Raw genomic sequence first — 13,062 nt, forward strand, 5'->3', positions numbered from 1 at the left:
ACGCAAGAGCGAAGAGAAGACCGGCTGACCATGCGCACAAGCAAATCTTGTCATGAGAAGAAGACGTTGAATTGTGACGAGAGCCGTGCGCAGGTGATTCAGACGATGTGCCGTCCTCCGAGGCCCCCGCGACGCCCAATCTACGACCCTGGCATACAGATCTCCGCCCCTTGTGAGCGTACGATATCCGAGTACGGCTCCCGTACCTGCCACTGAGCCCGATCTTTAAAGGTCGCCCTCCCTGCTTGCCCCGCGCCGTCCTCCACGCGCTCAGCCTGTCACCATGGCTCTCCTCGCCCTCGCCCCTGCGGCGGTCGCCCTCGCGTATGCGCTCGCTCTGGGCCCCCATGCGGGTGCCGCGGCTGATACGGACGCCTGCACTACGGGCAGCGGGTGCGTGGCACGCGACTACGCTTCCTATTCGAGCGAAACTCTAACCTGCGCGCGTCGTGGCGTCAACGTTGCACAGTGCGAACCTTACGACATGCTCTCCCGGATACAGCTGTGTGGCTATCAACGACAGTGAGTCCTCCCGTTGAATGGCATTCCCTTGTCGAGGCTGTAACTGTAGCTGGTGAATAACCGTGTCGTGCTTCGACAGCTTCGGTATGTATGCTGGACCAGCAGACGTCTACTTCCTCCGCGAAGGCGGTCACTGCCACAATTCACGCCAACGTGGCCAATGTAGATCCCCTGTGGGCTGCCGCGTACGCGAAGGTGTGTGCCATGGGAAGCTGCCGTGAGACTGGACTGAGAAATACCGCGTCGTGGATGGTAGGCCAAGCCAATAGTGGCTAACTTGTCGAACGCGGACAAGTCCAGTCTGGGAACAGGTGAGCGTCCTGCGCATCTCGCACGCGCAGCAATCACAGTTGATGTCAATATACGATAGGTCTTGGTTTGATTGGAGGACCTTGTATAGGGTCGACTGACCCCGTCGACGCAATTCCCGGCTGGAACGGTCTCTGCTTGCAAGGTGAGCGAACCCCCTTCTACCCTGTTTTGCTTGTAGACTGAGTGGAAGCACCTTGTAGATAGTCCCGTCGGAGTGCGCTACGTAGACCACAACTCAGTGTTTCCTGCGTGAGTAAACGTTGAAATCGTAGTGGAACGAGCACTGACGGGCGACGACAGCGAGATCAATGCGGCTGCCACGTGAGTATATGCGCATCGCTTGTGATGCTTGGGGATGCTGACAAGCTACTGCAGATGGAACCGCACTCTCCTTCGTGCTCGCGGTGAAGCAATGGGCGCGGAATTCCGTGGCAAGGGCATTAATGTCGCTCTCGGACCTATGATGTGAGGTCAAGCCCTAGAGACACCCTGACGATTTCTGACATGTTATACACAGGAATCTCATGCGTGCACCGGCTGCTGGTAGAAATTGGGAAGGGTGGGTCCTACATCACGTTCGCATGCTACTGTCCCGCTGACCTTTGGTTACAGGGCTGGCGGTGACCCGTACTTAACTGGCGAGGTTGCGTACGAGTTGATCCTTGGCATCCAGTCTCAAGGCGTCCAAGCTTGTGCGAAGCATCTCATCAACAAGTATGACAATTCTGCCAGCCCTGCCCAATAGACAGCTGCTCATGATGATGATAGTGAACAAGAGCATTTCCGTGAAAGCAGCTCCTCTAACGTGGACGACAAGTGAGTGTCCTGCACATGGCTGATTATATGCTTCTAATGTCCACCATAATCGCTCAGGACGCAGCACGAGCTCTACCTCCACCCGGTGAGTAAAGACGATACACAGTATGGCTATTGATGGCCTGAACTCCTCGTCACAGTTCCTGCGGAGCGTACAAGCCAATGTCGCCTCCGTCATGTGCAGTTATAGTACGTCTCTACTTTTCACAGCATGTTCGAACGTAGAGCTGATCTCGAACTTTCACCCTTCCAACAGACCAGAGTAGGTCTCGGTCAGGGCCGCTAAGCATCCGCCTTTCGAACTGACAGAATATCCGTCGCAGTCAACGGGACCTATGCATGCGAGAACGACAAGATCCTCAATGGTCTTCTCAAGGGCGAACTCGGCTTCCAAGGATGTGGGTCCCCACGCGGTATCCAAACAAAGATTATACTGACAACTCTTCCTAGATGTGATGTCTGGTATGCGAACAAGGTATCTACGAACGGTTATCCGTTCTGACGTCCTCCCATAGATTGGTATGCAACTCACTCGACCGCTCCTGCCGCGAACGGAGGTCTGGATGTGAGTCAACTCTTCGCCTATTGAGTAAATCGCGCTCAAGGATCGGTTGCACTAGATGACCATGCCTGGCGACAAGTTCTTTGCTTCCTTCAGCAGGTAGGTGCCGAACTAATCCATGCGTTTGAGCTTCGGCCAGAAGTGGAACCTGATTGGTTTTCTCCAGCTACTTTGGCAGCACCCTTGTCAATGCTGTGAAAGATGGGGATGTCCCTCAGGAGCGTCTCGATGCAAGTACCTAGAGCTCTATACAATGGTGCCTTTCTGACGGTTCCGTAGGACATGGCCACCCGCATTCTGGCTGCATGGTACGCCCGAGCCCATACAGCTACGCTGGTGCGTGTTAGGCTGAGGGGCTCTTTTTAGGTACATGCTGGGTCAAGACGAGGGTTACCCAGAGACCAACTTCAACTCCTGGCTCTCACTGTTGGGGCAGCACGTCAATGTTCAGGGAGACCACGCTAGGTGAGTTGATCCCAGCCACTTGCAGTGTGTCTCGCTGAAGTGTGACATATACTTAGCCTCATCCGCACAATTGGTGCTGCCTCCGCTGTCCTCCTGAAGAACTCCGGCAGCGTCCTACCCCTCAATGCTCCGAAGACGATGGCCATCGTTGGCACTGGCGCGCGGTCAGCTCTATTTGGCGCCAATGAGTAAGTATCCGCACTCAATTAAGTGTGTGTTGCGCTGATTCCCTCCAAGGTGTCTGGATCATAGCTGCAACGACGGCGTGCTTGCCCTTGGCTGGGGGAGTGGGTGAGAGCTCCCTTATCTCTCCAACTGCAAAGATAGTAGTTAATGTATATGAATAACAGAACAGCAAGCTTCCCTTACCTCATCGCGGTGAGCACCCAATCAGCCCAGTGCTCATAGCATGACCTTATATCCTTCCATGTAGCCCCAGGACGCCATCACTACTCGCGCGAAGGCCGCTGGCACGAGCGTCTCATCCTGGACGTTCAGCGACGACGTGAACATCTCTGCCGGCAAGGCCAAAGGCCAAGATGTGGCACTGGTGTTCATCACGGCTGACAGTGGAGAGGCGCAGTACACCGTGGAGGGCAACCAGGGTGATCGAAACAACCTCCAGGCGTGGCACAATGGCGTATGTTCTGGCGGTCGGTCCTGTAGGGTGCAGGGAATACTGACGTATCCTGCCCTGATGCCAGGATGCTATGGTCGAGAAGATCGCAAGCGTGAACAACAACACTATCGTCGTCGTGAATAGCGTCGGTCCGATTATCATGGACTCCTGGATTGAGAATCCCAACGGTACGACACTATTTGTCTTCTTCGTTCGCCATCCTTGCTGATCTTCTTGATACTATCAGTCACTGCTGTGGTGAGTCGTATGATCGAATCTCAATATCACCCAATGCCAACCAGCTTCTGCAGATCTGGGCCGGTCTTCCTGGACAGGAGGCGGGTAACGCCATCACCGACATTCTCTACGGCGACGCTAACCCCAGGTACACTATGGTTCAGTGTTCACCTCTTGCTTTACTTGCTGACAGTATGTCTATCACAGCGGGAAGCTCCCCTTCACGATCGCGAAGAACGAGACTGACTATTCTGCGCGAGTCACCTACACCGGTTCGGGAACTGTTCAGATTCCATATTCGGAGGGCATTTTCATCGACTACCGCCACTTCGACGCCGTGCGTAATTTAGTCTGCTATATAACTTGGTGCGACTGACAATTCGTCCAAAAGAACAACATTGAACCGCGTTTCGAGTTCGGCTTCGGCTTGTCATACACCACCTTCTCGTACTCCAACCTGAAGATCAGCGGCTCTACCGCCGGTGGAGAACGCCAGGCTCCTGGCCCCGGTTCTTCTTTGGACCCTTGGCTCCATGACCCGGTCATCAACGTGTCATTCGTCGTCACGAACACAGGCTCTAAGGCTGGAACTGAGGTTCGTCGCTCGTGTCTAGCTACGCTCATATTTCCATATTGCTGATACGACTACCCCTCTCAGGTCGTGCAACTGTATACCTCCCCGCCCGCCTCTGCAAACCAAGCGCCCAACAACCTGAAGGGCTTCGACGCCGTCTGGCTGAACCCCGGCGAGTCCAAGACTGTTACCCTCTCGCTCTCCCGCTACGACCTCTCCTTCTGGGACGTCATCTCCCAGAGCTGGCAAATCGCCACTGGGGAGACTGGTATCTCCGTGGGTGCAAGCAGCAGGGATTTGAAGCTGAAAGGTTCCGTCACAAACTGATCCGCATACATAAATGAAATGAATGTCACCCTGAACGGACCTTATCATTACGTACCCTCCCTTTCCCGTAATAACTGTAGTACGCTCGTTACTTGAAAACACATTCTTTCTTCGATACTCTTGAGCTTTCAAAGACGAGAAACGGTAACGAGCCAAATGTACTAACAAAAAGCGATGAGCACGAACAGTCAAAACAAACGTCGATTACAGAGCCAGTCCGCAGTCCGTCCGTCGTGAGTATGCTGCGTACAGTCCGCGAAACTCCAAAGATCCGAGACAACCACCCCTGCCCTCCTCACACCCTTCACATGACCTCCTTGCTCTTGCCCCCGGTAAGCTGCCTGACCAAGAACATACCGCGGCCCTCGCCGCCCTCGCTCTTGGTCCGCGCCGCATAACCAATCGCAGATTTCGGACGAGGGTACCGAGATACGCCCGGCCGAGGTCCATCGTACATCTTGGTAGGGCTCGAGGTCAACTGGCGCGTCGGACTAAGACCGCCACCAGTGAGCTGCCTCATGAGCGCGGGATCAGAGCCACCTGTGAGACCAGTGAACTGCCGGGCGAGCGTGGTCGTGCCTGTGTGCTGTGGCGCAACACTGCCAAAGACGTTCTTGTTGCCGGTATACGATGGCACCAGAGGCGTACTCCGTGTTGGCGAGGGCGAGCCGCGACGAGCGAGGGGCAGGATGAGCTGGACAGTGATACCGTCAGTATACAAGTCGGATTGTCACTGCAGGTGATATCACTCACCAGGCACTCTCGACACCAGACGCCGCCATCCTTGTCTGTCTTAGCGCCACTGTCAAGTTTCTTCCCGCATCCGGGCTTGCCCTCTTCCTTCCTACGCCCCTTCGCCTCTTTCCCTCCACACACAAGGCATGCCCCATGCCACCGCGAGCCTTGGGGGCCAGGAACAACGCCGCGCTCCATAGGCGAGACAGACTTTTGACATCCGGGGCATGTAGACGAGCTGCCGAAGCGAGGTTGCGGGAATACAAACGACTGCTGGGTTGGAGGCGCGGTCTTCGGCGGAGGCTCATACCGACTAGAACTCGTATGGTACGTCGCGGTGGCAGTCCTGGATTGTGAGTGCGCTTGTGGCTGGGAAGCGGGTGCAGATCTAGGTATCTGGACAGGGTAGGTACGCACAACCATCTTCTCGGGTGGGGCACACTACGGCAGCATCAGTATTTGCGCACCAACAACGGCAGTGAGAAGGAAGCGCATACCTCAACATGACATGCTCCAGTCGGACCTCGGACAAACACTGCCCGTCCACCATCCTTGTCCTCGAATAGTCTATCGCATACCGTGCACCGGAAGCACGATGTGTGATACGTCTTCGGTGGAACACCACTGCTGGATGGAAGCTCTGGAACAGTTACAAACTTGCCACCATCCTTCCGGCTGAAGAGGGGCAGTTGACACCTGGCGCAGCGCGAGTCTGGCGGAAGGGGAGCAGGAATTGAGATATCATGGGGAAGGGTTCGTGACTTCGGTGTGGGAGTGGTCGCGGCGGACTTGGCTGGGCTGATACCACTACCTGTGTGCTGAAAAGCGACCGCCTTCTCAGCTTCTGCACGCTCTCGCCGCGACGGAGGGCTGAGCGATGGCGGGGTGGATGGTGCACTCGATTGTGTCGTGGTGTCGGAGAAGTCGAGGGCAAGGTCAGGGGTAGGTGGGATGGATGAGCTGTAGTCCGTAGCGAGGGAGGTGCCGGACATGCTCTTGCGCAGGCTAATTCCGAGACCAACCCGCCCGTCCTCCGGTGAGACGAGGTCACGTATCGCACGCGGTATCCGCGATACGGGGCCATTACCTGTGGATTGGGAAGCAATGCTGCTCATGGACGTGTCCGAGCTCAAGTCAATGAGGTCGCCAGTGGGCACTTTAGGGAAGGCACCGAGTAGAGATTCGACTTCCGCATCCCCTGTACGATCACGACGGAGAGTGTAATCAGTCCCTCCAGTAAGATCATTTCGAATAAAGCTGATATCTCCCGTGGTGTCACGCCTGGCATAACTCGAGTTTCCGGTAGCATCGCATTGCACGGACTCGGTATGGCCGGTCGTGTTCCGGCGTGCATAGTCTGTGCCCCCAGTATTGTCCCTACGCACCACACGAAGGGGTTGCGTACCGGGCGACGAGTATACCTGGCTGTTTGGCGAGGGATCGTCATATGCAGACGATGACATTACGCCACTGGAGCGCGGCCGTGACCGCGAGCGACGTTCCCGGCGTGTCGGGGTGGTTGTCGCGGAAGAGGTGTCCGGCTGACCAGGGGCCGACGGAAGCCCCGGAGAGGCCTGCCGGAGGAAACGTTGCTTCATTTCCTCAACAGCGTCCGCGGTAGGTTGCCTCGCTACGGGACTGCTATAGCGAGGACTGCCAGTCCCCGTTAGTCTAGCAGAGATGGGAGAGCCCTCATTGCCATCCAAATCCGGGGACCGTAGCCTGTTGAATGTACGACGGGAGACAGGACTACCATCACCAGACTCCGGACTTCGGTACCTGGATAGGGCTTCGCGCACAGATGGGGAGTCTGCACTGGCCGCGGAGTTCGCCCTCGCTCGAGCAGCGAGGCGCCCCGCCGTAGGGCTCCCCTCTCCAGCGAGGGTAGTAGAGTAGCGTTTGGAGATGGGACTATGAGTGCTTGGAGGGGACGTCGGTATGGTGGAAGGACTGGATGCGTGATTCAGGAACCTCCCTCCCCGACTCTCCGTCGCCGGGGTACTCTCACGACTCTTGATCCCTAGTCTCATTTCAAGCTCCTCCAACGCAGGACTGCCCTCGCGACTTTTGCTAGTACGTTTGAGCCCACCAAGGTTGCTACGCTCCTCGTATGACTCGGGTTCCTTGTTCTTGCGAGGGGTGGTGCCCGAAGGTCGCTTGAGACAGGTCTCAAAACAGTCCGCGCAGCTTGGCCGTCCCAGCAAATCCACCATGGGATGATCGCCAATGTTCTTGAAGCAGCCTTCGCAGCAGAAACAGCGCTTATGCCAGACCTTCCCACTGTTCTCCACGAAGCCTCCTTCGCTCTTGAGAATCAGGACGGCTTTACCGCACGATGGACAGTCGCCTTTGGATCCGCCGTTAGCCGTGAAGCAAGGTCGGCAGAGAAACCTAGTTCCGGAACCGACGTCATCGATGGGGAGCCCGGGACGAATGGACGTAGGGTCGGGGTATATGGTGGCATCGGGAGGGAAGGGTGCGGAACATAGAGCACAGATGAAGGTAGAGAGGGTTTCCTCGGGTTGCAGTACAGAGCCGTACACCTTAGCAAGCCTCGATCCGCCATTGAGGTTAGGCAAGATGCCCTCTTCCGAGTTGCCTTCGGACAGGACACCGTCATCGTAGGGTGCAGTCGTAGAATGCTTGAGGGGCGAAGGGGGTCGGGGGACAGACGTGGAAGATGCGATATGCTCGGATACTCGTTTGTCAATAGATACGGAGATGGGTTTCTGTGTGGTTGGTCTGGGGAAGCGCTTGACAGGGGAACCGGATGATGAGGCGTTCGTGTCGGAATCTTGCCCAGTAAACGTCCTCTGAACGGACTTCGAGGGGGATTTGTCGCGTGTAACGTAAGTCTTGGACCAAGGGTCTCGGGATTGCTGACCGTCATTCTGATTCCACTTTACAACAGGTGCTGCGAACGTCTTCAAAGGCTAGACGGCTGTAGCGAACCTGGTAGACTCACCAACAGATGTGCCACCACATTTACAACGGGGACCAACTACGATGTCCCCACATCGTCTGCAGAATCCCATAGATACTTGTACACTTAGTTGATGGCGAAAGCGGGGCGAAAGCGAGAAAGCAAGACGAAGAGTAGGGCAACGCAGGGAGTCGGACAGGTCAAGTTGCAGAAGTAGCGAGTGCAACAAGCTCAAAACAGGCAACTCCATTCGAACCAACTTGAAACCGCGGCGCGATCACGTGGCAGCCGCGCGACGCGACACCCTCAGCCTCAGGCTTCTCCTGGGCTCCGATGAAGCTGCAGCGAATTGGAGGGCTACCCACCAGTACTGACCAACAAGTATTGATGATAAAAAGCAGTACTACGATATTTGTGACTAATAGTTCGTGCCTCATCTCGTCAAAAACAAGTACAGCGAGCCGGACCCATGAATCACCACGACACTCTCGCCAAGAAACTCTTTGGATACTGCCTCACTATCGCCTTCCGCACTTCGTCCATGCTAGAGAAACTCTCAGCGCTAAGAAGCATAAAGTGTGATGACTTATACTCACAGGAGGAGGCCGAGTCCAAAGGTAATCGGAATGAAGAAGAATTCGACGGGTATTTGCCTCGTCAAGAAGACCTTCTGGCTGTAATATTCCGATGAGTGTTGGGGTCACCACAGAGAAACAGTCAGGAATACTAACAACCAAGGAACGTAATGAAAGAATATTCCGATACACAACGCCATCGCGGCGGCAACGAATGTGGATGGGTTGGAAAAGGGCGTATGTTGGACTACGCTGAGCTTGCGCCCACGAGTTGCAAACAGGTTGCTGAGGAGCATGTCAAAGTTCGATCGATGGACACAAAGACAGGGTACTCACCCCCATTGCATGAGGACAAGTGTGAAGAAGTATACGCTTTGAGCTCTGTAGAGTAGTTCGTTATCGAGGCCTGGCCAGTTACCGAACCCGAGCGCCAGATTGGAGAAAGGAACACCGTGGCGCTGGAGATACCAGAAGGACCTGCACCGCCGCCATATCGAGTAAGTCATCGGTTATTGTCCGAGAATGACAGGCCTACATCGCCATCGCGCAGAGCGACTCCAACACGCCCAAGAATCCGTATGCCTGCAAGAGCAACTTCCAGTCTGCCAGTCGTTCGGTCTTGACGTTACGGGGCGGACGTTCCAAGAGGCCGCTCTCCGGCTTCTCTAAACAGAGACTTAGAGCTGGTAGGACATCGGTCTGACAATCAGGTAAGTACAGGATCTGTCTGGTGGACCGCGATACACGTACAGCGACACAAATCAATATCATCCTGTAACGTAAATGAATGTTGAGCGCGAGTATTTGGACAACATCAAAATGAAGACCCACTGTATGTTGCTGAGCATCTGCGGGACACCAATAAGGATGTTCAGCAGGATGGGCATAAGCTCTGAGAAACTACTCCGGGGATGAGCATGTGCAGTCCCATTTGATGCCGCTACGGGTCGGCCTTACCTGCCAGCAGGCAACAAGTAGAGAACTGTCTTCTTCAGGTTGTCGAAAACAAGACGACCTGGAGATCCCTCGTCAAGATGGAGTTGTGAAAAATATGCAGGCCATCCTGACCATATTCCAAAGCGACAACGATAGCGGAGAAGTCGTCCATCAAAACCATGTCCGCTGCTTCCCGAGCGACATCGGATCCCTCACCCATTGCGATACCGCCTGTTTGGTGATTGAATACGTCTCCCCACGCTGTCACAGCTGAGGTTCCACTCACAGTCAGCAGCCTTCAGCGACGGGGCATCGTTGACACCATCGCCAGTCATGGCCACGACGCATTGTCTCCGCTTGAACTCGTGGACGATGCGAAGCTTCTGCTCCGGCGTGGTGCGCGCGAACACAATCTCCTCGTATTGGCACATATGCTCGACTTGCACCGGGTTAAGACGATCAAGCTCGGAGCCAGTGAGCACGAGGCTTTGCCGTGAGCAGTCCTCTGGGTGCTTAGACGCCAGCTCCTCCTTAGACCCAAGGTCCGCGAAGCGATCGATATGGTCTGCGTGCGTGATTATGCCTGCCTGCGCAGCGATCGCCACAGAGGTTATCGGATGATCTCCTGCCAGAATAAGACATATAATCAGGATAGCTTAAGCCCACGGTAAGAATGCCACGGACCTGTAACGACAAAGAAGCGGATACCAGCTCCTCTGCAGGTCTTCACTACATCGGGGATGCTTGGCTTCAACGGATCAATGAGTCCAACGAGCCCGACGATGATGAGATCGTCCCGCAGTTGTTCGACCAGATCAGCAAATTCTTCTTCCTGAGGATTGAGCTCCTTCGGCAACTCATCTCCGCGGACAACGCGCCGCGCCAGAAGCAGCACTCTCTGGCCGTCTCTGGACCATCGCTCCTGAATTGCTGAGATTCGCTCAAGCACAACGGGCGTGAGGGGAGTCGGTCCACCGCCAGCAGGATCGAGAACGAACTTGCAGCGAGGCATGAGGACGTCCGGTGCACCCTTCACAAGCAGCAAGTAATCCGATGATACGAAGTTGTCCCAAGAAGCGATAGGCGCGTCCGCCTTGGAAGCTGCAGACTTGCACAGCTTGAGCATGTATTTGTTCTACAATATACCCCGGATTAGCGCAGCGGCTCATGGAAGATCACGGGTGCGTACCTTGGAATTGAAGTTAACCTTGAAGACTTCTTGCCACTGACTTCTTATTGATGTAGCGGAGCGTACACCATCCGAGAACCTCAAGATGGCAGAGTCTTCCAAGACAGTATCGGTCACTCACCCTTGGTTCAGAAAGACAATGTCGACATACCTGTCGCGTCACCGGCAACTGACTTATCCGACCCGTCCTCCTGTTCTGCTCCGAAGACTGCGGCATTGCAAAGCCCTCCTACTGCGACAACCTGGGCAAGATTGGAGACTATTTCCGGGGTGGCATCGGCGAGAACGGACCCGAACGCCGAGGACTCGAAGACCATATCGTCAACAGCGACGTTGACAACATGCATTTTGTTCTGGGTGAGGGTTCCGGTCTTGTCCTGGAGGTGATTCAAATGAGTAGTGAGCCGGCCATAATTCCATGAGACAGACGTACAGAGCATAAGACATTAACCGAACCTAGAGTCTCCACAATTGAGAGCGACCTAAGAGATGGTGAGGGGACTGGAGAATATCCCGGTTGTGAGTACGTACTTGCATAGAACCTTGTGCTTGCTGAGTGTGTGGGCAACCTTCGCAAGTGATAGCGTGACTGCGACAGGGCTGTGCGCTGAATGTAAGTAACAGCCGTTCGATGCTGTACACGGTACTTACAGCCCTTCCGGAATAAACGCAACTGACGTAGCTGAGGGTTAGTTTCGATCCGGCGATGTGAGCTGTAGATACTCACCCATGACCGAAACTACATCAATGAGCAGTCCCGAGACATTGATGTACGACGGAAAGGAGCGACGCAGCCTACATACAGGCCTCAGAGACCACGGATGGAAGCGACAGCCGCAATGGTAGACTCACCATGCAGCCCATAGAATGACGATCAAGACAGCGACGGCAGTAGCCAGGCTTGCGATGATAAGGACGAAGTACAAGATTTCCCGTTGCAGAGTCGTCATGCGAGTAGCCTCCATGGACGAAAGCTTCGCGATACGTCCACTGTAAGAGATGGTTACCACCAACGTCAACGGGGTAGATTGGGGCATGCTGACAAAACCGTGTTGTCCCCCGTCTGTATTACGAGACCCAGGCCCGACCCGCTCACACAGTGTGTGCCTTGCAGCGCGATATTCTTGGTCTACAGTTGATCATCAACAAGAGTGACGTGTATGATGCAAGAGTTCTGCCAACCTCAAGGAAGTTCTTGTCCGTCATGTCGATCCTACCGGCAATAGGCTCGCTCTGGGTTCGCGGAAATCAAGTATAAGAGAGAGAAAAGTCAAGAGAGCTGCTGCTCACCTCTCCGGTCAGTATACTGCGGTCGAAGCGGAGGTCTCCGCTGACATCGATGAGTCGTAGATCGGCAGGAACCTTCTCTCCTAAGCCGACGTATATTAGATCGCCATTGACCAGTTCCGACGCTGGTAGCTTGGATTGATTCCCGTCCCTCAACACCAGCACATCCGATGGAAGCATGCCCTTAATAGACGACATGACTCTTGACGTCGAGAAGTCTTGCCATGCGTTGAAAGCCGCCTGAAGGAAGAGAACGATGAGGAGCACCACCGCCAACGCCAAGTTCGAAGCCTGGGGATTCGGCTCACCAAGCGGTTTCCTATCGTGACACGAGAAATTATTCATGAGAGTGGATACAGTATGAAATAGTATGTATATACGTACCAGGCCACGAAGCACACAATACTGGCGGCAAGCAAGAGGCTCCCGAAGCCTCCGAGAACCCACTCGAGAACCTTCCTCAACATATTGCTCCTAGGTGGCGAGATTGCATTCTTGCCGTACGTCTGGAGCCGACGCTGAGCCTGACTTGTGTCAAGGCCGGTCTGTGGGGACACGGTGAGACGCTGGAGAGCTTCGTCTACAGTAATGATATGCCAGTCGAGCTCGACCAATTCTGCGGCGTCAAGATAAGTCTCATCGGTCACACAAACGTCGGTGAACGTACGCACCCTTCACAGTAGTCTTGCGAGGAACAACCGCGTCGCCATCCACCGGAGACGTACGCGTCTCGACATGAACACTGAGCGTACGGAACTCGGATGGGAAGCGGGCAGCCCCCTCGATACTGGGATGACGGGACGGTGAGTCTCCCTGCTCCTCTATCGTGACATGACGAGGAAAGCGGGTGAGTTTCTCTGCTTGGGCTTCAAAGTCGAACGCAGCAGCAGCGGAAGAAGACATTGGAGGGAAGCAAAACAACTTTCCATGTCGCACCCTCGAATTTATCTGTCGGCGAGAACCATTGACGCCAAGGTAGGAGG

General features: G+C 55.0%; 3 protein-coding genes across 3 annotated transcripts; 1 reads left to right on the forward strand and 2 right to left on the reverse strand.

Annotated features, from left to right (window-relative positions):
* The first annotated feature begins 231 nt into the window (after positions 1-231).
* On the forward strand, positions 232-4,764 carry L226DRAFT_528096 (beta-glucosidase). Its single transcript, XM_067679265.1, has 31 exons — positions 232-393; positions 470-522; positions 602-717; positions 779-833; positions 893-976; positions 1,035-1,083; positions 1,135-1,155; positions 1,210-1,299; positions 1,352-1,393; positions 1,447-1,548; positions 1,603-1,650; positions 1,708-1,735; positions 1,791-1,839; positions 1,907-1,912; positions 1,974-2,048; positions 2,101-2,112; positions 2,166-2,215; positions 2,271-2,311; positions 2,379-2,442; positions 2,492-2,520; positions 2,579-2,677; positions 2,734-2,865; positions 2,915-2,968; positions 3,028-3,055; positions 3,111-3,317; positions 3,382-3,484; positions 3,544-3,554; positions 3,608-3,681; positions 3,741-3,870; positions 3,925-4,128; positions 4,192-4,764. The coding sequence occupies exons 1-31, from the start codon at positions 284-286 to the stop codon at positions 4,432-4,434; spliced, it is 2,409 nt and encodes an 802-aa protein (XP_067542436.1). The 5' UTR covers positions 232-283; the 3' UTR covers positions 4,435-4,764.
* Positions 4,739-8,204, reverse strand: L226DRAFT_541485 (uncharacterized protein; the record flags this gene model as incomplete). The annotated part of the gene is made up of 8 exons (XM_067682059.1): positions 4,739-5,128; positions 5,188-5,610; positions 5,667-5,726; positions 5,748-5,809; positions 5,834-6,164; positions 6,192-7,119; positions 7,141-8,083; positions 8,135-8,204. 8 exons carry the CDS (start codon positions 8,202-8,204, stop codon positions 4,739-4,741), a joined length of 3,207 nt encoding a protein of 1,068 aa, XP_067542437.1.
* A 269-nt stretch (positions 8,205-8,473) lies between these two features.
* L226DRAFT_475283 (sodium-potassium ATPase) lies at positions 8,474-13,045 on the reverse strand. Its single transcript, XM_067676659.1, has 23 exons — positions 12,751-13,045; positions 12,464-12,695; positions 12,083-12,398; positions 11,975-12,025; positions 11,836-11,921; positions 11,645-11,782; positions 11,520-11,587; positions 11,444-11,465; positions 11,324-11,392; positions 11,226-11,274; positions 10,944-11,169; positions 10,793-10,887; positions 10,288-10,738; positions 9,890-10,228; positions 9,736-9,834; positions 9,625-9,682; positions 9,499-9,567; positions 9,418-9,439; positions 9,203-9,366; positions 9,004-9,144; positions 8,824-8,952; positions 8,689-8,766; positions 8,474-8,636 (listed from the first exon to the last, which is right to left on the reverse strand). Exons 1-23 carry the CDS (start codon positions 12,980-12,982, stop codon positions 8,567-8,569), a joined length of 3,204 nt encoding a protein of 1,067 aa, XP_067542438.1. The 5' UTR covers positions 12,983-13,045; the 3' UTR covers positions 8,474-8,566.
* Positions 13,046-13,062: the final 17 nt, after the last annotated feature.

The sequence above is a fragment of the Lentinus tigrinus genome (assembly GCF_003813185.1).
Source record: "Lentinus tigrinus ALCF2SS1-7 unplaced genomic scaffold L226scaffold_1, whole genome shotgun sequence".
NCBI lineage: Eukaryota > Fungi > Basidiomycota > Agaricomycetes > Polyporales > Polyporaceae > Lentinus > Lentinus tigrinus.